Source organism: Mesoplodon bidens (genome assembly GCF_964165515.1).
Source record: "Mesoplodon bidens genome assembly, chromosome: 1".
Taxonomy (NCBI): Eukaryota; Metazoa; Chordata; class Mammalia; order Artiodactyla; family Ziphiidae; genus Mesoplodon; species Mesoplodon bidens.
Window position 1 is genome coordinate 136,107,687 of NC_138176.1, and position 23,753 is coordinate 136,131,439.

Below are 23,753 nucleotides of genomic sequence, written 5' to 3' on the forward strand. Positions count from 1 at the left end.
GCTTTTGTTAAAGAGATGATTTGGTTTTCATTAATGAACAGTAAAGTTATATGTAACTTCTGTTTTCTTGGTTTAGAGTCTCCTACAATAATAAAACTGTGCTAATGAAGACAATGTAAATAGTAAGTTCTATTAATATAGGCAGTAAACTCAGTAAACTGTGTGAGGGTAAACCTTTTTTGTTTTGTTTTTTTTAGCTGTGTCAGTACTACTCTCTGAAAGCAGATTACGGGACTTTGATTTGCTGTTTGTCTTTTGCTTTATTGTTTTAATAAGAACATGTGAGAAGAATTGTGTTGTTTATGCCCACAGGCATTTTACAAAGACAGATATGGTATCTTCTGTAGTGATAACATGGAATTGAACTTCCCTTAAAATATTTACTAATCTTTCTAGATTATGCCAAAAAAAAGAAAAAAAAGCTGAATAGTTGCTCTTTGATAGCTGTGCATCAAATATATAGTCTTTAGTTGTATAAGCATTTGTGAGCTTTTAGTTTTTAAGGAACTATTTTGTTTTTTGTGCACAATTACCTAGTTTGATTGCAGAGTCAGAAATGAAATGGAAATTTAAAACTCCTTTTGTTTCAGTCAACCAAGAAAAGTAGCTCAGTGAAGTTAAAAAAAAGTAAAAAAAAAAAAGAAAAAAAAGTAGAACTTTTCTATTATTTTAGTGTGGCTTTTTTTTAAAGCCCCCTTTTACTTCTGGAGCTTGATGACTTAAATATAGTACTCTGAAGGAATGCCCAACAAAACATATCCTTTTTATATATTTGTTTAGATTATTTATCTTGTTAAATATATTTTTGTAATCATATCTTAAAGAGAACTACATGGACTTCCCTGGTGGTGCAGTGGTTTAAACTCCACCTGCCAATGCAGGGGACATGGGTTCGAGCCCTAGCCCGGGAAGATCCCACATGCTGCGCAGCAACTAAGCCTGTGCACCACAACTACTGAGCCTGTGCTCTAGAGCTCACGAGCCACAACTGCTGAAGCCCTTGCACCTGGAGCCCATGCTCCGCAACAAGAGAAGCCACCACAATGAGAAGCCCGCACACCACAACAAGGAGTAGCCTGCTCACTGCAACTAGAGAAAGCCCGTGCACAGCAACGAAGACCCAATGCAACCAAAAAAATAAAGAGAACTATAGTTATTTTTCTTGCTGAATTCTCTTCTCAGTTGACCTTCTTAAAATAAATTGTTGGACAGACATCTTTTCTAATATTACATATCTTGAATATTCTGTTGAAATTAATACAGGAACATAGAGTTGTAAAGTCTTTTAAAAATGATATTTAAGTCTATTTTTTTTTTTTTTTTTTTTTTTTTGCGGTACGCGGGCCTCTCACTCCTGTGGCCTCTCCCGTTGCGGAGCACAGGCTCCGGACACACAGGCTCAGCGGCCATGGCTCACGGGCCCAGCCGCTCTGCGGCATGTGGGATCTTCCTGGACCGGGGCACGAACCCGTGTCCCCTGCATTGGCAGGTGAACTCTCAACCACTGCGCCACCAGGGAAGCCCCAGTACTATTTTTTTTTAGTTGATATTTATGACTGTGCACAAGTTACTTAACCTCCCTGAATTTCCTTTTCCTCCATTTTTAAATGGTGTTAATAACCATATCTGCATCATAGGGTGGTTGGGAAAATGAGAAACAATAAGTTAGATATACAGCACCTAAGCCTCAGAAGTAGTAAGCTCAACATATATTTGTTCCATTCTATCTCTTTTCTTCTTTAAAATCTATCTCTTTTAACTTTTCCTATACTGAATACTTCTTAAGCTACGTTCTTTAAATTAACTTCCAGATTCTCCATGAATGCTTAACACTGCCCACTTTTGTTCACAGAATTGAGACCAAAAAAAATGATTTTCAGGGCTCAAGCATTATTGAAAGCCTGTTATAAAATATGTTCTCCCCTGAATTCTAACTAGGAAACCAGACAATATTTGTGAAGAATAAGTCCATTAAAAATTGAAGTTTGAGTGTAGCTTTTATCATACATTGATTTTTTTTTAGCTTACCTGAGACACAAATATATAATTAGATTAAATTATAATCAGATTTAGGGCTTCCCTGGTGGCACAGTGGTTAAGAATCCGCCTGCCAGTGCAAGGAACATGGGTTCGAGCCCTGATCTGGGAAGATCCCACGTGCCATAGAGCAACTAAGCCCGTGCGCCACAACTACTGAGCCTGCACTCTAGAGCCTGCACGCCACAACTGCTGAGCCTGCGTGCCACAACTACCGAAGCCCCTGTGCCTAGAGCCTGTGCTCCACGACAAGAGAAGCCACCACAATGAGAAGCCCGTGCACCGCAACGAAGAGTAGCCCTCGCTTGCCACAACTAGAGAAAGCAGCACAGCAGTGAAGACCCAACGCAGTCAAAAATAAATAAAATAAATTTATTAAAAAAAATTATATATATATATATATATATATATATATATATATATAATTAGATTTAAAAACCTATATTGTTGGGGAAGAAAAACTTTTCTTCTACCCTCTTAAGTTCAGTATCTGGGAACCTGTGAATTAGACTGACCAAAGACAGATTAACAAAGAAAAAATGTTTATTTATATACATATGGGAGCTAACAAAAGAAATAGCTCGCTCATTGTAGGGGAGACAAACCTCTACCTTTGTCAATGAAAATTCAATTAACAAATTAAGAGGAAAAAAGGGAATTTTATTTGAGCCAAACTGAGGATTATAACCCAAGAGAGTCTCAGAAAGCTCTGAGAACTGTTCTGCCCATTAAAAGTCGAAGGCACACTCATACATTTTCCAGACAAATGATCATACACCAAAATGACATACTGATATTTTACATAAAGTTCTCCAAAGATATATATAGTCCAGGTAAGCATGTACAAAGGGAGTTGCAAGTCATTATGACCCCCTACAGAGTTGGGAAAGCATGCTGTTCTTTTAAGAAGTCACATTGCTAGCATCAGAAGAAAGGGGGGAGAAATGATCTTTTTCAGTGGAGGAGGCATTCACATCTTTGAGGAGGCTTGGTTAATGTGTAATGCAGATGCACGCTGCACAGTTGGGAAGGAGGTGGGGGAGACCCAAACAGACACAGGGAATTTTATGTTTAAATTTTCTTGTCCCGCCTTAAAACGTAAATTTTATTTCATCACTTTTTACCCTCTTAGGGTTCTTTTTGGCTGGGTCTGAGAATTAGATTGACAAAAGAAAAGTCAACGGAAGAAAAGCATACATTTAAGTATAACAAGTTATATGTGACACAGGATCCTTCATAAGGAATGACCCAAAGAGATGACGAGACTATATTAGGTTAAACAAAGAGAGGCAGTTGTGGAAAAGTGACTAAACTGTGTGGGGAGGCTAAAGGAAGACAAGAATTATTTTAACCAGGTTTGTTTTGTATAGCGTTCTCTTGCTTTCAGCGTCTCATCCTTGATATTAAGAACATTACTTTCTTTCTGGTATAAGGAGGACATCTTTCATGTGGGAATTTCATCTGCCTTTATGAAAAACAGGAAGGTCAGAGTGTTTTTGTTTTGCTGTTTTTCAAGTGCCTTTAACTCAAAATGGTCAATATACCAGAGCTGCATATTTTGGGATAGCATGTTCTGAACTCCATCATTAAATGCTTAAAGTTGGGGCTTATCTACCTAACTTAGTAGGGGAAAGGGAGGGGAAGAAAGGCTTCTATGGGAAATACAAATTGGTTTGTTTAGGAAAGACAAAAGCAGATAAGAAACTTTGTGGTACAATGTTGGCCTATGCGTATGAGGGTAGTTTCATCATGTCATCAGGGCCATAAAACTCCCCAGTAGAGGGGGTTTATGGTGGGTTTACTCTTGGTGTACTTTTGGGAGTAAAAGTCACCCTGAAGATGGAATTTATGGTAGTCTCATTCCCCAGAAGTTTCTGCTATCAATCAGATAAGGGAAGCTCCAGGAAGGCTTCTTTCTGCATCTGTTGAATCCAAAATGTCTTCAGCTTAAAATAATCTTCATACCAACCCTGGGGTTCCAAGTGGGTGCCCACAATACCATACTTGAAGATATTTTGAACTTAAGGTAATCCCTGCTTTTACATAGAATGAGTTTTGTGTCTTTAAATTGAAGAGTGTTATAGGCTCATCACTGACCATCCATGCTCTATAATACCCTTACCACATATATTCTGTTCTGCTCTTTGTTGAGTTACTGAGAGAAAATGCCAAATAGTGGGAAAAGGGAGTCAGAGGTCTCTATTAATCATCATTCAATAAGTAGTATAGAATAAGTCAAGATTCTACCTGAAAAACAGAACTGGGAGTATATATCAGGGATCTATTACAAGGAATTGGCTTACATTTGTGGGGCTGGTAAGCAAGACTGAAGTCCATTGGGTAGACAATTAGGGGTGATTGTGAACAGACTGGAACCCCATGGGCATGTGCTTGTCCACAGGCAAGTCAGAAAAGAGGATCCAGGGGAAAGGGAGAGTAATTGCTGAACTAGCTAATTGCTGATCCCCCTGCTGTTTGGAGTCTCTTCAGAGAAGGCCTAAACACTCTCTTAAAGGCCTTCCAACTGAGTAAATCCAGCCAATGCAGGATAACCTCCTTTTTGATTAAAGTCACCTTATCAGGGACTTTAATCATATCTACAAAATCCCTTCACAGCAGCACCTAAGCTAGTGTTTGATTGAATAAATGGGAGAAGGTGTGTGTGCTATCAAATGACAGCTGTCCGCCTTCTGTCCTCCAACTGTCTAGAGAGAATACCCCTTGTCTTCTACCCTAACAGGAAACACACTGTCAATAGAAAGGGAATTCTGAGGACTGTAATTCAGTCCAGTCAAGTTGACGCATCAGAAGGCCATCACATATGATAAAACACGTCATGGTAAAAAGTGGCTTTGCTTTAAATGGCTTTTAATCCTTACATTTATAAAGACGAGTTCTAGAATTAATAGCACCATTTTGGTTAAGAGAAAAAAAAAATCTGGCCAACATCTGGAAACTTAATGGTTGTAAATACTTCTTTAGGATATGTGTTTACTAAATGTTAGGCATTTCTCATAATTACATTCTGTTTTGCCTTAGGGTGCTTTTTGAGATCACTCAGGAAGATGTTTTGTTTCTGGCTTCACCTCTGACCTTTGATCCTTCTGTTGTGGAAATATTTGTTGCTCTGTCAAGTGGTGCCTCTCTGCTTATTGTACCAACTTCTGTCAAAGTGCTCCCGTCAAAATTAGCTGCTGTGCTCTTTTCCCATCACAGAGTGACCATTTTACAGGTACATTTTAGTAGCAAATGAAATGTTTTGTTTTTAATTATTCAATATTTTAAGTGTGTTAGAGAATATTTTATATTCCTATAGCTCTTTACAATGGATTAATGATAATCTAGTTAGATTATCAAGGGCTGTCTTCCTGATGATGTCGCTTTTTGTTTGTTTGAGAATGAAAAAAATCAGTTAATTCTGTCTAGAAAATTATTTTACTATGTACTTTGTACATACTATAATAACTAAAGGAACTTTTACTCAAATCTGTTGGCATATGCCTCTCTTGTCTTAAAGTTTTGAGTTTATTGTGTTTCCCACTAAAAGCTGCTTTAAGTAAGTTAAATTATAATTGACTTAGAAATTTAGATTTTCTGATTTTTACATCGGTATGTTTTATTTTAACCTAAAAAAATATTTTTTTTAAGTTTGGCATTTTTGAAGATTTAAAAAATATATATGTGGAAGTATGTAACTTGTACTCTAGCCTTAAGATATAACATTGCAAGCGGTTAATGAAACTAGAGAGAATTAATAAAATTATATGCATATCATGATAAATGAAAAATTTTTTAAATGAGACTTGAGAGGATGTTAAATTTCTTCCCAGAGACAAAATTTGATGCTGACTTTCTTTTTAGGAAATGTGTTTTTCATCCTATTAAAAAAACCATTATATATAAATGAAATGAGTATAGCAATGCAGTTTTGCTAGGTATCAGTGGTATAAATTCTCATCTGTTGGTGAATCATTCTATGAATCTGGGCAAGATTTTAATAATACAACTTTTATTTTCCTGTAAAATTCAAGGAGCATAATTTTTCAGGGAATATTTTTTAAGTACCTTAATAGTGTCTTATACTTCTTTAAATCTGACCCTGTTGCTTAATGTTAAAACACAGTCTCAGATAAGTTTACTTTAGCAGTGGTTTTTAACTTTTCTGGGATCATAGATCCTTCTGAGAAATAGATACACATTTACTAACTCTGTTCCCAAAATACAGCAAATTTTGCATATAGTTTCATTGTGATTTTATATAACTCACAATACATATTTACTTGGAATATTATGAGCAGATCACATTTGACTTGGTTTGAGTAAAGAAGAGAAGCACAAAAGCTGACAGGCTAACCTTTCTTTTGTATAAGACACATGTCTTGTAGTGAATTTTAGCTTTATTTTATTATCAGCATTCACCTTTTCCCTCCAGAGTCAATTTCTTACCAAATAATATGTAAGTCATCAAGGAGATACATATATATATATATATATATATATATATATATATATATATACATATATATTTTAAGAGCTCCTTGTACAGATTTTATTTACAAGTAACCTTGCCCAAACCTAATTGGATATTAAGCAAGGATCTTAAAAGCTCTCAAAGAGAATACATGCTACTAAAGTTTTGAAAATTGGAAAAAAATAGGATATCTTGAGTTATTGCAGGGGAGAAAGGCCCCAAAGTGAGATGGACTAAGCTTTTAAGGAAATTAAGAACCTCTTTATCTCAGGAGTAAGAGTTTTCTCTTGTGAAGAAAGGGCCAGTGTTTGGTTTCTTACAAACCTAAAGTATATTTGGGAATTTTTTGCATACTCTGGGAAACAAAGTTATATTATTTAAACCTGATGCCTTTTAAAAGTGAAACCTTTTAGTTAGATCAAAATCTTAGGTTGCTATCTACCAAAGTGTCAACATAAGTGTTTTTCATTTTTACATAAATTTTTACTTAGACAATCTGGAATTAAACTATAACATTTTCTATCACTTTTTTCTGTTATTTGCTAAGTCCTGTTTCCCTATGCCTAAGATGATTTGGTAGCAAAGGATGTTGAGTTGTCCTGTGCCAGTAAATTGATCATTTCAGTTTATGAGTATCTGAAAAGTGTTACTATGCTTTACCTTGCTGAATATTCAGAGTTGTGCATTCATTTGTAGAGTTCAAAGTTGAAATTATCCTTAACACTAGAAATTAGGCCAGAATGTTTCAGATTTGCTTTACTGAAAATGGAGAGCAGGACCATTCAGTTGTCATTTTGACAAGAGATTTTCCTTATGATAAAAGTCTTGGGGGCTTTCCTGGTGGCGCAGTGGTTAAGAATCTGCCAGCCAATGCAAGGGACACGGGTTCGAGCCCTGGCCCTGGAAGATCCCACGTGCCGCGGAGCAGCTAAGCCCTTGCACCACAACTACTGAGCCTGCACTCAAGAGCCTGCAAGCAACAACTACTGAGCCCACGTGCCACAACTACTGAAGCCTGTGCGCCTAGAGCCCATGCTCCGCAACAAGAGAAACCATGACAGTGAGAAGCCCATGCACCACAGCGAAGAGTAGCCCCTGCTCACCGCAACTAGAGAGAGCCCGCGCACAGCAATGATGACCCAACACAGCCAAAAATAAAAACAAACAAATAAATAAATAAATTTGTTTAAAAAAAACCCAAAAAACTCTTGGTGGAACAGTTAAGAGCTTGATTTAGGATCATTTCAGGATAAATAGGGTGACCACTGTAATTTATTACCAAAAACTTGGAATCCTGAGAGTGAATGAAAGCACTAAATTCCCAGACAGTAATCTGGAACAATAAGTAAATACTGGGATATAGGGTCATCCTACTACTTAAATATTTTGACAAGCCATGACCTTAAATAATCTCCCCAAATTAAAATTCAGGTTGTCCTTTTAGCTTTTATTGAAAGAAGCCATTTTAAAATCTTCATTCACGTAACCTCTGGCTATAGCCAAGTGAGGAGATTGGCAGATATTCTCCCCAAAAAACAACTATAAAGCTGGACAAAATTGACAAAAATAACCATTTCAACACTTTAGAAATCAACTAAAGGCATATAACTATCTGAAATATGTTTATTTTTTTGTTTTTATTTTTTTAACAGAAATATGTTTATGTTTTTAAAAACTGCTGAATTTTGCTTTAGAAAAGGGAATCTGTGGCATTCTAGCCAGCAAGAAGGGCCTACAGCTCCAATAGCCTGAGGTTGCTATGGTGAGGCAGGCAAGCACATTCCTGACTGACCTTGAGGCTATGTGCATGCACATAAGAGACACAAAAGAGCCCATGGAAAATAAAAGCTGGATCAGACTTGAAAATGACCTGACTTTGAATGAGCTCGCCTATCCACACACAGATCCACCTATACAGACAATCTGTCCAGTCACTGGTTGACAGCTGAGCTATGCAGACATGAGGCGACACTTAGGAAGTAAGACTTAAAAATGAAAACAAGGGACTTCCCTGGTGGCGCAGTGGTTGAGAATCTGCCTGCTAATGCAGGGGACACGGGTTCGGGCCCTGGTCTGGGAGGATCCCGCATGCCACGGAGCGACTGGGCCCGTGAGCCACAACTGCTGACCCTGCGCGTCTGGAGCCTGTGCTCCGCAGCAGGAGAGGCCGCGATAGTGGGAGGCCCGCGCACCGCGATGAAGAGTGGCCCCCGCTTGCCACAGCTGGAGAGAGCCCTCGCACAGAGGCGAAGACCCAACACAGCCAAAAATAAATAAATTAATTTAAAAAAATGAAAACAAGAATATGTATTTTGGGATTTCCCTGGTGGTCCAGTGGTAAAGAATCCACCTACAATGCCGGGGACACAGGTTCGATCCCTGGTCAGGGAACTAAGATCTCACATGCCGCGGGACAACTAAGCCCACACGCCACAACTACTGACCTCGCGCACTTCAACTAGAGAACCTGCGTGTCGCAAACCACAGAGCCCACGCACTCTGGAGCCTGCATGCCACAACTAGAGAGAGAAAAACCCTCATGCCAAAACTAGAGAGAAGCCTGCACACCACAATGAAAGATCCCGTGTGCCGTGACTAAGACCTGATGCAGCCAAAAAAAAAAAGAATATGTATTTTAAGGAATTCCCTGGTGGTCCAGCGGTTAGGATTCCAAGCTCTCACTGCCAAGGGCCAAAAAAAAATGTATTTAATTAATTTATTTTTTGGCCATACCATGCAGCTTGTGGGATCTTAGTTCCCCCACCAGGGATTGAACCTGGGCCACGGCAGTGAAGGTGCTGAGTCTTAACCATCGGATCGCCAGGGAGTTCCCAAATACCTATTTTAAAAGCCAACTGAGCAGTGACATCAGTGACCATATGGGGGAGACAATTCACATTTAACCCAGGCAAGTTACAAACAAAGAAATAAACAAGCAAATAAAAAACCAGCAACAAAACATTTCATAACGATAAAATGGTCAGTACATCAAGAAGTACATTGTTGGGACTTCCCTCGTGGCACAGTGGTTAAGACTCTGTGCTCTCAATGCAGGGGGCCTGGGTTCGATCCCCGGTCAGGGAACTAGATCCCACATGCATGCTGCAACTGAGAGTTCACATGTCACAACTAAGGAGTCCGCCTGCCGCAACTAAGGAGCCGGCAAGCAGCAACTAAGGAGCCTGCCTCCTGCAACTAAGACCTGGTGCAAAATCAATCAATTAATTAATTAATTAAAAAAAAGAAGTATATTGTTATATCAAGAACATGATATCTGCCTGAAAATAGAGATTCCAAATACATGAAGCAAAAATGGACAGAACTGAAAGGAGAAATAGACGACTCAATGGTTTGAAATTTTAGTACCCTACTTTCAGTAATTCATTGAAAAACTAGATAGAAATCAATATGTATATAATAAAGAAGACTTGAATAACATGATCAACCATATTCCATATGTAGAGCACTCCATCCACCAAAGGCAGAGCACACATTTCCTAGGATAGGTCATATTCCAGGCTACAAAATAAGTCTCAGGAAATGTAAAATGTGTTGATGAAAAATTAATTAGTCAATCTAAGAAAGGAATAAAGAATGTTCTGTGAGCCAAACTGAGGATTATAACCTGGCAGACAGTCTTTCAGAAAGATCTGAGGACCCTTCTGCCTGTTAGAAGTCAAAGCACAGTTATATACATTTTCGAGACAAAGAGTTATACATCAAAGTGACATATTGATAGTTTACATAGTCTAGATCTGCACATATAAGGCGAGTAGTGGGTCATTGTGATCCGTCACAGGATTAAGAAAGGAATGTTATCTTCTAAGGAATTACCTTGTTGGTTCGAGGAGAAATTTGCTTTTTACAATGTAGCAGGTATTTCTGTGTCTTCTAAGGTGGTCTGGTTAATGTATAATGCAGATGCACATTGCACTGTAAAGCGAGGGCAGTGGGGCCCAAATGGGCAGAGAGAGAATTTTATGTTAAAAATTTTTTTTGTCCTGCCTTAAAAATAATTTTATTTCATCAAATATGACTAAGTGGGATTTGTCCCAGGAATGCACATTTGCTTTAACATCCAAAAATCCACTGGTGCTATATACTAGATAAAGAATAATGAACAAAAAGCACATAATTATGTCAGTAGATGCAGAAAAATTATTTGGCAAATGCAATGCCAATGATAAAAAAAGAAAGTCAACAAACTAGGAATAGAAGGGAACTTCCCCAACATGATAAAGGATGTCTACAAAAAGACTACAGCTAACATTATAATTGGATAAAAGACTGAATGCTTTCACCCTAAGATTGGGAACAAGGCAAGGATGTTTGCTTTTTCACTTCTCTTCAACATTATTCTGGTTGTTCTAGCCAGTGCAATAAAGCAAAAAGGAAGAAAGAAATTAAGCACCCACACTGGACAGGAAGAAGTAAAACTATTTGCAGACGACATGGGGGAACTACTAGAACTAATAAGTTCAGCAAGGTTGGAGGGTACAAGATCAATATGCAAAATCAACTATATTTCTACATTATAGAAATAAAGCCCAAAAATGAAATTAAGAAAATAATTATATTCACAATAGCATCAAAAATAATAAAATAGGAATAAATTTAAAGAAGAGCAAGGCTTGTACAATGAAAACTATAGAACATTGTTAATAGAAATTGAAGAGCTAAATAAATGAAGAGACATTTCAGGTTTATGGATTGGATGTCTCAATATTGTCAAGATTGCAGTTCTCCCTATAAATTAAACCCAGTCCCTATCAAAATCCTGATGGACTTTTTTGGGGGAGAAATTGACAAGCTGATCCTAAATTTTATATGGAAATTCAAAAGCTAGTCCTGATCCATACAATAGAATAAAAAGTTCCTATGGTCTGAGTGTTTGTGTCCCCCAGAATTCAAATGGGGCCTTTGGGACTGCTTAGGTCATGAGGGTGAAGCCCTCATGAATGGGATTTAGTGCCCTTGTAAAAAAGACCCCACAGAGCTTCCTATCCCCTTCCACCATGTGAGGACACAGCAAGAAGTCTAACCTGGAAGACAGCTCTCACCAGAACCTGACCATGCTGGCACCCTGGTCTTGGACTTCTATCCTCCAAGAACTGTGAGAAGTAAACTTCTGTTGTTTATAACCTACCCAGTCTACAGTATTTTGTTATAGCAGCCTGAACAGACTAAGACAAAAAAGAATGAATTATTGATATATACAACATGAATCACAAAGTATTTTCACTGAACATAGAGTAAAAGATGCTAGGTCAAAACAGAATACATGTTGTATGATTCCATTTTTATAAAATTCTAGAAAATGTCAGCTGATCATCAAGTGACAAAAAATAGATCAGTGGTTGTCTGGAGGAGAGGTCTAGTTGAAGGGAAGAATTACAGTGGTATGTAAGTGATTTTAGGGTTGAAGGAAATGTTCATTATCTGGATTGTGGTGATGGTTTCACTGATAATATATCTCAAAATTTGTGTTGTACACTTTAAATATGTATAGTTTATTGTATGTCAATTATATTATCTTAATAAAGTTGTTTTTTAAAATCTTTATTCATTGTTTTGCTTAGGCACTTAACACTTTTATTTACTTTTTCTACATAGAAATAATGGGAAAGGAAATGTAAATTCATTTTATAGATTTTTGTCCTTTAAACCTTTTTGTCTAAACTGCATAATGAAACATAATTAATATTTGCTTTTTTTTACTGAAGCAAAATTTATGTCCACATTAAAAAGGTAATGCTGCTTCAGCAGTGTTCCAAATATGATTTGCCATTTAATAAACACAGCCTTAATTTCCTTGTGAGCTCCCAATGTTAAGCTTTGGACTAATCACTACAGTGTGTGTTTTTTTTTTTTTTTAAAGAAGTGAAGGGAAAGAAATAATTTATTTTTAATGTATCTACAGGCAACACCGACATTGCTTAGAAGATTTGGATCTCAGCTTATCAAGTCAACTGTTTTATCAACCAATACTTCTCTTCGAGTATTGGCCCTTGGTGGCGAAGCATTTCCATCATTAACTGTTCTCAAAAGCTGGAGAGGAAGAGGCAATAAAACACAAATATTTAATGTTTATGGTATCACAGAGGTATCAAGTTGGGCGACTTTTTACAGGATACCAGAGAAAATTCTTAACTCTACTTTGAAGTAAGGGTTTCAGTTACTTCAGGGTAGGGTAGAGAGAAACTTATTTTTCCAGTATCTTAACACAAATAGTATTTTTGGTAGGCACTGTAGTAATATTTTATAAGCACTATTTTATCTAGAATTTTAAGCTGGGAATCCAGAACCTTTCTTATTTTAACTGGTGCTACAGATCCTGCTAGAGGTTTTTGTAACTAAACAGCAATGAATAACATGATAACTTTTCCACCTAACCTTTTCCTCTTGTCAATCTTTGAATTATAACAAAAACGTTTTTTTCTTTATTTGGTACAATGTGATTTAAATACACTGGTAAATATTCTATTCAAATGAAAACTTTTAAATTTGGTTTGGGTTGTTGTGTTTTCATAGATGTGAATTGCCTGTACAACTGGGATTTCCACTGCTTGGAACAGTAGTTGAAGTCAAAGATACTAATGGTTTCACAGTTCAAGAAGGCAATGGCCAAGTATTTTTAGGTTGTTTTACATTTGTTGATTGGGAATAATTTCTTTTTTTTTTTTTCAAGAAAAAATATCTGATGTGTCAATTTTATTCTTTCCTCAATTATTAAGTCTAGTATTCTTTTCGGTGATGGTAATTTTTAATCTCATCCTCAGAGTCATGAAACATTTAATTAGTTACCATAATTATTTCAGATAACAATGTCTAATACTCTAAGAGAAGATATAAAAGTAATTTAGAAACTGTAAATTGGTTGTTTGTATTTCTGTTTATAGCCAAAATTCTATTTAATTAGTATTTTAAGAATGTTTTTAATCACATGTATTTTTAGAACTGGATTGTGTTTCATCCCTTTGCTTACTTTACTAAGGTTCTTATTGTATATAATTTTATCAGATAACATTTAAAAGTGAGTCCCCTTTTTTATATAAATATTCAAACTTTGAAACTTAGTAACTGAGCTTTTGGAGATGTTCTGATTTCATGGTTTTTAATATATTTTCCATGAATTTAAAAATTTACATTGTTGTTTATATCTTGTGAAGGTGGCAGGAATAGAGTCTGTTTTCTTGATGATGAAATGACAGTACCACTTGGCACAATGAGGGCCACAGGAGACTTTGTGACTATAAAAGATGGAGAGATATTTTTCTTGGGACGAAAGGACAGTCAGATCAAACGTCATGGCAAACGTCTTAACATTGAACTTGTGCAACAGGTAGAACTGTTTAAATATTAAATATCTATTAATATATGTAGGTATTAGAGGCAGCCATAACTACTTTTCTGTTCCAGGGTTCTCTGTCAGTATTATTTAAACCTAGAAGTATTATTTAAACAGTAGAAGATATGGATAATTCATTGTGCACTTTATTCTCAGCATGAAGAGTTGTTTTTTAAATAAGTGACAGTGGATTTTGATAACTGAAAATAAGTTGACTTATTTTGCTCTGGGAGCTATTATTTTTGGAAAGCATTAAGAACCCTGTGTGTTGGTAATAGTGATAGTAGGAAACAATTTTTTAAAAATCTCTAGTGAATTCCAGATTTTAATTTGGCTGTATTGAATGCAGAGTATTTAGGAAGTTTGTTTTTAAATGTCCTTATTGGCAAATTGAGATAATCTCTCTCATAGGTTGCTGAAGGTCTTCAACAAGTGGAATCTTGTGCAGTTACATGGTATAATCAGGAAAAATTAATTTTGTTCATGGTGTCCAAAAATGATTTAGTAAAGGATTACATCTTTAAAGAACTGCAGAAACATCTTCCAAGTCATGCAATCCCGGATGAGCTTGTGTTGATTGATTCTCTACCATTTACATCTCATGGTAAAATAATTTGAAGCAGCTATGTTTCAGTGCCAAATGATACTAATTGTATTAACTAGTTTAAAGGCCACTTAAATCCTTATTATTATAAGTAATACTAATATATATTGTGGTAGACCCTCTGTTAAATACTTTGTATAATTAACTCATTTTATCTCCAGAAACTCCTGTGAGTATGTGGTATTATTCCCATTTACTGATGTGGAAAATAAGGCTTAAGAGGTTAAATAATTTCTCCAAAATCACATTGCTAGTTAGTAGTAGAGTTGAAATTCTGTAGGACTGTTTGACTTCAAAACATGTGCTCTTAATCACCATATTCTATTACTTTCCCAGTTTCAGCTTTACTTAATATTTCAGAATGTGGTTATTGCTCAGTAAATAGTACCATTTCTTTAGCTTTTTAAATGAGAGCAACATTAGCCCCTCCTTTCTTTTTTTATTCTTTTATTTAAAATTATTTATTTTTTGGCTGCCTTGGGTCTTTGTTGCTGCGTGTGGGCTTTCCTTTTATTTTTTCTTTTTTAAAAATTATTTATTTTTGGCTGCGTTGTGTCTTCGCTGCTGTGTGCGGGCTTTCTGTAGTTGCGGCGAGCAGGGGCTACTCTGTTGTGGTGCACTAGTGTTGCGGTGCACAGGCTTCTCATTGTGGTGTCTTCTCTTGTTGTGGAGCACGGGCTCTAGGCTCGCAGGCCCCAGTAGTTGTGGCTCGCAGGCTCCAAAGCACAGGCTCAGTAGTTGTGGCGCACGGGCTTAGTCGCTCCGCGGCAGGTGGAGGATCTTCCCAGACCAGGGATTGAACCAGTGTCCTCTGCGTTGGCAGGCATCGGATTCCTAACCACTGCGCCACCAGGGAAGTCCCTCCTTTCTTCTTATCTGCTACCCATTACATACTGGGTAGCATGGGACTGTCTTCTTGATTATTGATTCTGCATGACAAACTATTATGTACGATTTCTAACCTTAACAATGAAAAATGTGTGTATTGTGACTAACAAAGACATGAAGGGGTCAAGCTGAAATTTAAAAATTGTTATTTCTCTTTTATATTAAGGCAAAATTGATGTTTCTGAGTTAAATAAGATTTATTTAAACTCCATAGACTTGAGATCTGAGTGTAAACTCAATGGAAAAGAGGAACTTTGGGAAAAATTGCATCATTTGTGGAAGGTACAACTTTTAAGATACAAATTTGTTATTATCAGGAGGTTGTTGTATATCTTCAGGGAATGTAGCATCCTAATAAGTCTGATAAAATTTTCTAAGAATATTACTGCTGTGCAGATGTTAAGTAGTATAGCTTTGTTTTATTCAATTTGTATTCAAATAAGGGTTAGTTAGGTTCTCTACTGCAAGACTAGATTAAGCTCCCTATATAGAAATTTATTGGAAGTGAGGTAGTCATAAAAGGCACGAGTAAAAAAAAAAAAAAAAAAGGCACGAGTAGACAAAACCTCTCTTGACATAACTTTTCCCTAAGATGGTCAGTCAAGTGCAGTAACACTTGTCAGAGTTGAAAAACTAGCCGAATCTTGCTGTACCACAATCTGTGGTATAAAGGCTTAACATAATTATTCCAGAAGAACTTTCAGTAACAACATGTATGTTTCTGCATAAGGGAATTTATATTTTTATATATATATATATATATATGTATGTATATAACAATTAAAAACTTATTTTAAAATATATATTTTATTACCTATGATTTACAGGTCAGTATAATTTTTCTTAGATAAAATTTGGAGTTTTCTAAAGGGTTCTAACAAGAGGATGTAACTGTATAGTCTTGTCTGAAAATAGATATCTAGATAAAAGTAATATCCACTTCATTTTTAGATTCTTGGAAAATAATTTTGGTTTATGTGAAGTTAGTGAAAATAATTATTCCCACATTATAGAAATATCAGATATTGTTAATATCTGATATTAAATCAGGTGTTTTTATAATTCCATTCCCTATTGTATGGGTAGAAAAACTGCTCTAAAGGGAAGTATAATTTGCAGTTCTAGGGTAGTTCGTGACAAAATTGGTAGCATAATGATGGTCTCCTTTACTGTACAGAAAATAATTTTAAAATTAAATTGTTAAAAAATTTATTTTGTGTGTGTTTTGTGTTCATCTCATTAATGTAGTTACCATCATCTATATATTACCTTTAAATGCTGAATTCTTTTGGTTTTAGATCTTTAACTTCACCATATTTCTCACTTCTCTAATCTGTAGTCTGTTCTGAGTCTCTCAGAAGACCCTTTGAAGGTTCCTGATGAGTCACTCTTCTTAAATAGTGGAGGAGATTCTTTGAAGTCCATACGGCTCCTCAATGAGATTGAAAACCTTGTTGGCACGTCAGTACCTGGGCTTCTGGAAATTATTCTTAGCAGTTCTATTTTAGAGATTTACAATCACATCCTTCAAACAGTGTTTCCAGATGAAGATCTGACATTTAGCAAGACTTATGCCACAAAAAGAAAATCCAGCGATGTTAATCAAGAGGAAACCAGTGGAAAATCTTTACATCAGGAATCTGTCATGCCTTTAAATTGTGACGAGATCAATGCTTTTATTGCACTGAGCCGAGGGAGTCAGATTTTGTCTCTGAATACTACTAGGTTTTTAACTAAGTTGGAACATTGCCCTTCAGCCTATTCTTCTGATTTAATTTCACAGACTAACATTCAAAATATGAAAAGCTTAAATCCTCCAGCTCTTATTGGGAAGTCAAAAGATATGTCCTGTGTTGCAAAAGTTTCTGAAGAGGAAACATCTGTGATGGGGGCTGAGAAAATGGAGTTTCATGTGAGGTGGAGGTCAGACACAGGCAAATGTGTGGATGCTTCACCTCTGGTTGTAATACCAGCTGTTGATAAGTCATCTGCAACTGTGTACATTGGCTCGCATTCTCATAGAATGATGGCAGTTGATCTTTACTCTGGAAAGGTGAAATGGGAACAGATTTTGGGAGATCGCATTGAATCCTCAGCATGTGTATCTAAGTGTGGAAACTTCATTGTAGTGGGTAAGTTTCTGAATTTGAGGTTTATAGAGTTAAATTTAATTACCATATGGTAATGCTAGTAGGGCCAAGTTAAATTTTAAAAACCTATGTATAGTAGGTTTGGTTGCTGTCAAAGAATAATAGTTAACTACGTGCTGATTCACAGTGTGGGCCTTGGGTCAGAGTTTCTGGATTTGAAGCTAGCTCTAAAGCTGTTACCAGCTCTGTGACCTTCAACGAGTTGCTGAACTTCTTAGAACTTCAGTTTTCTTATGAGTATATGGGCATAATAAATAAAACATGGTGCTGCATCACAGATTATCCCCAGACTTAATGGTTTAGAATAATAAACATTTTTTATTTTTTTTATTGGGATATAGTTGCTTTAATAAACATTTATTATCTCACAGTTTTTATGGGTCAGGAATTTAGGAGGGGTTTAGCTGAAAGTTCTGGCTCAGTGTTTTTCATGTGGCTGCAACCATCTGAAGCCTTGACGAGCTGGAAAAATCTGCTTCTAAGATGGCTTACTCACATTGCTGCAAACAGAAGACTTCAGTTTTTGCTGGTTTTTGGCAGGAAGCTTCAGTTTCTTGCCACATGGGCTTCTCCATAGGCTGCTTGAATGCCCTCACAACATGGAAGCTAACTTCCCTCAGAGTGAGTGACCCAAGAGAGTGATTGAGGAGGAACGCAGTACTTTTAGTGTCTAGAGTTGTATACCATTATTTGTGCTTTATTCTGTTATTAGAAGAACGTCATTAAGTCTGGCCCACACTCAGAGGGAGGGGAATTAGCTTCACCTGTTGAATATCTCTTTGAGTATCAAAGAATTTGTGGATATATTTTAAAACTACCACAATAATCATAGAGCTTTTGAGAGGATTAAATGAAATAATTGCTTGTGAATCCTTTAGTACATTGCTAGGGACAGGCTAAGTGCTCAAAGAATAATAGTTAACTACATGCTGATTCACAGTGTGGGCCTTAGGTTAGAGTTTCTGGATTTGAACCTAGCTCTAAAGCTATTACCAGCTCTGTGACCTTCAACAAGTGTTAGCTACTACCTTCTACTCAGTTTCATTAAGGTGTAGGTCACTTTTACTTTACAAAGATATGGGGGTCTAGGCGTAATGTCTCCTCAACTACCACTCTCTTTTTACCTCCCAAACTACCTCAAGTTTTACTTCAGTGCTCATGGCATCCGTTTACCAAAGCTTTTCAGACTAAGTGCTTAGGAATATATCTCCCTACTTATGTTAGCCTGGCTAGAATCTACTTGAATCTGAGTTTGATTCTTCTGTATTGAAAACCTACATTTTGAAAATTATACTACAGGAAACTTTCAGTTATACATGTGAATGATCATGAGTAATCCCTATCCATGAAAGTCAGCTCATTGAGGTTACTGTTTGCATTCCAAGTGTCTAAACCCAAAGCCTCTGGCACATGGTGGTCACTTAGTACTTTTTTTCTCTTTTTTAAAAAATTTCCAGTTTTATTGAGATGTAATTGACACATAACATTTTATTAGCTTAAGGTATACAGTATAATGTTTGATATGTGTATATTGCAAAATGATTACCACGGTAAATCTAGTTAGCATACATCACCTCACAGTTACAATTTTTTTCTTGTGATGAGAACTTGTAAGATTCACTCTCAGTAATTTTCAAATATACAGTTCAGTGTTGTTAACGGAACTGTTAAATATACAGTTCAGTGTTGTTAAATATTTGTTATTAATATAATATACAGTAAAACCCTTTTTAGTATGCAGTTTTATATTTTGACAGATACATGCTATCATGTAACCACTACCACAATCAAGAGTCCACTGCTCCAGGGACTTCCCTGGCAGTGCAGTGGTTAAGAATCTGCCTGCCAATGCAGGGGACACAGGTTTGATCCCTGGTCTGGGAAGATCCCACATGCAGTGGAGCAACTAAGCCCGTGCGCCGTAACTACTGAGCCTGTGCTCTAGAGCCCATGCGCCACAACTACTGAAGCCCGCACGCCTAGAGCCCATGCTTCACAACAAGAGAAGCCACTGCAGTGAGAAGCCTGTGCACTGCAACAAAGAGTAGCCCCTGCTCCCCGCAACTAGAGAAAGCCCGTGCGCAGCAACGAAGACTCAACACTGCCAAAATAAAAAATATATGTATATATGCATATAGTAGCACTTCACTGTGAACATTACATGAGTTAATAGATATAAAATTCTTAGAGTAGTACCCTTCACGAGGTAAAAGGTCAATAAACATTTGATCATTGTTAATGTTAGCATTTCTGGAACACCTACTATGTACTGGGCATTTATCCTAATTATCACAGTAACCCTGATGTAGATGTATCCACACTCAGCAGAAAGATAATCTAGGCTCAGCGATGCTAGGTAACTTGCCCAAAGGATGGCCATGACAAGATCTGAATCCAGGTCTGTCAAAGCCTGTTTCTGCTGCAGCATGCTCATGTTCATTGTTTTCCTGGTAGTGAAGCACTTTATGGTACTTTTAAAATGTAAGGTGTACCTACTAAATAGGTTTTTTATACGAATGGTTGCTGCTTTGCTGAAATGTAAATTGAGCCAAACATAGAGCCTAAGTACACATGAAGAACATCGAATATATATTGTCATGATTTAAGCCAAATAATTATTTTCCAGTGACATATCTAAATCTCATCTTTTGTATTTTGTTTCCCAACAGGCTGTTATAATGGGTTGGTTTATATTCTGAAGAGTAATAGTGGAGAAAAATACTGGATGTTTACTACTGAGGATGCTGTCAAAAGCTCAGCAACTGTGGATCCAACCACAGGACTTTTTTACATTGGCTCTCATGACCAGCATGCATATGCTTTAGATATATATGTAAGAATTCACTTCATCAATTTCATACCATAAGCATAGATAGAAGAGTGTGAAACTATCAGGTGGTGGTGACTAGGGGAGCAGGTATTAACTATTCCCAAGTTTGTGATCTGGGAAGATTAAGGGGTTAATTAACAGCCATAATATCTTAAGACAGTTTTAACTTCCTTACAGAATTTTCACAAATAAATTTGCTACTCAGGGTTTTGAAATATAAGGAACTTAGAATGCCATCTTGACAATAGAGAAGAATCACAAAAATATCAATAAGAACTGATTACACAAAATTTTTAAATTTAAGAATTATAAAATTAAAAAGTTGGGAAAAGTTTTTGAAACAAGTGTGACAGCGTTAAAATATTTATAAGTATAAATTAAGAGCAAATACAAATTAATAAGAAAAATATAAAGGTCCAGATAGAAAAATAAACAAGGGATATAAATGCACAGGACCCCAAAGAAGAAATAGCTAGTAAATGTATTTAAATATTTCATATGTTTAAGAATCTAAGGAATGAAAATTTAAAACTTTGAGATAAAGAAGCAAATGTTATTAGAGGGTAGCATTAAATGCTGATGAGAATGGTGGGAGGTAAAGCCTTCGAGGAAAACAATTTGACCATAGGTAACAATTTCATATCCTTTGATTCAGTAAAATTCTTCTAGGAATCTGTCCTGGCAAAATAATCAGTAACATGGACAGATATATGCACGAAGATGTCTATTTCCAAATTGTTTATAACACCAAGCAATTAGTTCAAGACGATTTTCAATGATAAGGTAGAGAAATTATTTTGTGTTCATATGGGATATGATCCATTAAAGTAATATTTAAAGAGTTTTACAAAATAAGTGAGCTAAATTAGGTACAAAGTGTATGATATTCAGAATGATGATCTCAAGTATATTAAGCTGTGTGTGTGTATGCGTGTACCAAAAAGATCAAAAGGGAAAATGCTAAAATGTTAACAGTGGTAATCTCTGGGCATTGGCTTTTGTCATCTTTTTATACTAACTTGATTCTACACAGTGAGTATATATTATTTTTAAATGAAATAAAAATTATATTAACTAAGATAGACATAACATCAGGAGGGACAGGATATGTATATTTTGTTAATCACCAGCAGAAACCAATTAATTTGCTTTCTTTTTCTTCTTTTTTTTTTTTAATTTGCTTTCTTATTGCAGAAAAAGAAGTGTGTTTGGAAGTTGAAATGCGGAGGAACTGTTTTTTCTTCTCCTTGTTTGAGCCTGATTCCATATCACTTGTATTTTGCTACGCTGGGAGGACTTTTACTGGCTATAAATCCTGTAGGCATAAAAGAATATTTATTGATTTTATTACTTGTTTTTCTTTAATATTTTTTATTTTTGCTTTGAATTCTGACAACTTGAAGTAGATCTCAGTTAGATATAGTCCATACATTACTGAACCAGAATTCATTAAAAATGACTGACACGAAGTATAGAAAGATGAGAAAAATCTAAGTTCTGTGTATGTCTTTTATCAATTTTTTATTTTATTTTAATTTAATTTAATTTTTTTGGCTATGTTGGGTCTTCATTGCTGTGCATGGGCTTTCTCTAGTGGCAGAGAGCAGGGGCTACTCTTCATTGTGGTGCATGGGCTTCTTATTGCAGTGGCTTGTTGCGGAGCACAGGCTGTAGGTGCTCCAGCTTCAGTAGTTGCAGAGCCTGGGCTCTAGGCATGGGCTTCAGAAGTTGCGGCGTGCGGGCTTAGTTGCTCCGTGGCGTGGGGATCTTCCTGGACCAGGAATCGAACCCGTGTCCCCTCCTTTGGCGCGCGGATTCTTAACCACTGCACCACCAGGGAAGTCCTATCAATTTTTTAAGTTGGCAGACTGTTCTCAGTCCTGTCAAGAACTTCATGTCCATTCTAAGGATGGAGTTTATGTGCTAGTTATTTCTTTCCTGGTTTTATTGCAAGTTTTTATCTTAGCATTCATAAGTAGCACTAATTAATTTTATAGCTGTGTATATGTGTACTAGCTTCATTTATAATGTCAGCATGCCATTATAGCATTTTCTGGTGTTTATAGCTTTACCTCTGGGAGATTTATGAGTTTATTTTATAAAGGGTAATTGATTAGTAGAATGATTTAAATGCTGTGAATTGCTTTTTGCCCATGACAGGCCACTGGGAAGAGAGTTTGGAAATATTCCTGTGACAAGCCACTCTTTTCTTCTCCACGGTGTTGCCTACAGTATATTTGTATTGGCTGTGTAGATGGGAATTTTCTCTGCTTTACTCACTTTGGAGAACAGGTAAAAATTTCTAGTTCTGTTTTACTTACATTTCTCAAAGGCATAGTAGCTGGTGACCACTGAAGTAAAATTTTAAACATTATTCGACCCATTGTGTTGAAAACTAATTCTATTTTAATTGTCAAACCATGGGTTTTTAAATTTTTGAATGACGCTATAATAGATTTAAAAGATTCTATCCAAACATTGTTTTACTTTTGCCATTCTCCTCTCACAATTTAAAAAATGTTATCAGTTTTTTTTTGTTTTGTTTTTTGCGGTACGCGGGCCTCTCACCGTTGTGGCCTCTCCCGTTGCGGAGCACAGGCTCCGGACACGCAGGCCCAGTGGCCATGGCTCACGGGCCCAGCCGCTCCGCGGCATATGGGATCTTCCCGGACCGGGGCACGAACCTGTGTCCCCTGCATCGGCAGGCGGATTCTCAACCACTGCGCCACCAGGGAAGCCCAGGTTATCAGTTTTTAGCCAACTTTATTATAACCTCTATTCCGATTGTGAACATTGAAATAAACTCCTGCTTCTTCTATGAAAACCTAAATCTGTTACACAACTCAATTTGCATTGTATGGAAGTTCCATCTTCAACTTCATGATCGGCAGGGTAGGCTCCTTCTGAGTTATAATAAGTCTTTCGTTAGGATAATAATCTCTACTTCTTTACCCGTAAGTGACTGTGGCACAACTTCTGTGTTTTTGATTTTAGGGATTATTTTGTGGACTTGAGAGTGTACTAGCTCCAACATAAGTTAGCCCATTGCTGGCTAGAGTTGACTCTGGGTGCTTTTTATTCTACATTCACCCCTCATAGCCTAGCAGTTTCTTTTGTTCTGTGTGACAATTACTTTGTGATGAAATCTTTTATTAAGTTCACTTAATATTTTTTATTTACAAAGTAATTTGAATATATTCTCACCTTTGGATTTCTAAAAAGAAGGAGCAAATGCTATTACCCCCCCCTTTTTTTTTTTTTACCTTTTCTGAATGAACCAAAAAGATTAAAGTGATTTTGTCCAAGTCAGGGACAGAATTGAGATTACAAATCATATTTCATGAATATACCCACTCTTTTTATTTTGCTTTCACTGTACTCCTATTACTATGGATTTGTAAACACTATCTTAGACTTATGCTTTT

At 36.4% G+C, this 23,753-nt stretch overlaps 2 protein-coding genes across 5 annotated transcripts in view; one reads left to right on the forward strand and one right to left on the reverse strand.

Moving 5' to 3' along the window:
* The window catches only part of AASDH (aminoadipate-semialdehyde dehydrogenase), a 38,351-nt gene that overhangs the window by 11,282 nt on the left and 3,316 nt on the right, over positions 1-23,753 (forward strand). For 3 of the 4 annotated variants that reach the window (XM_081227081.1, XM_081227082.1, XM_081227083.1), the window contains 10 exons: positions 5,077-5,269; positions 12,429-12,670; positions 13,040-13,146; positions 13,678-13,850; positions 14,268-14,460; positions 15,515-15,630; positions 16,688-17,480; positions 20,168-20,331; positions 21,523-21,645; positions 22,489-22,620. In XM_081227081.1, the coding sequence (XP_081083207.1) occupies positions 5,077-5,269; positions 12,429-12,670; positions 13,040-13,146; positions 13,678-13,850; positions 14,268-14,460; positions 15,515-15,630; positions 16,688-17,480; positions 20,168-20,331; positions 21,523-21,645; positions 22,489-22,620 (2,236 nt within the window). The remainder of the gene's footprint in view (positions 1-5,076; positions 5,270-12,428; positions 12,671-13,039; positions 13,147-13,677; positions 13,851-14,267; positions 14,461-15,514; positions 15,631-16,687; positions 17,481-20,167; positions 20,332-21,522; positions 21,646-22,488; positions 22,621-23,753) is intronic. The other variant, XM_081227084.1, reaches the window with a different exon arrangement.
* Positions 1-23,753, reverse strand: part of CRACD (capping protein inhibiting regulator of actin dynamics) — a 317,185-nt gene that overhangs the window by 9,986 nt on the left and 283,446 nt on the right. The gene's annotated exons all lie outside the window — the stretch shown is intronic.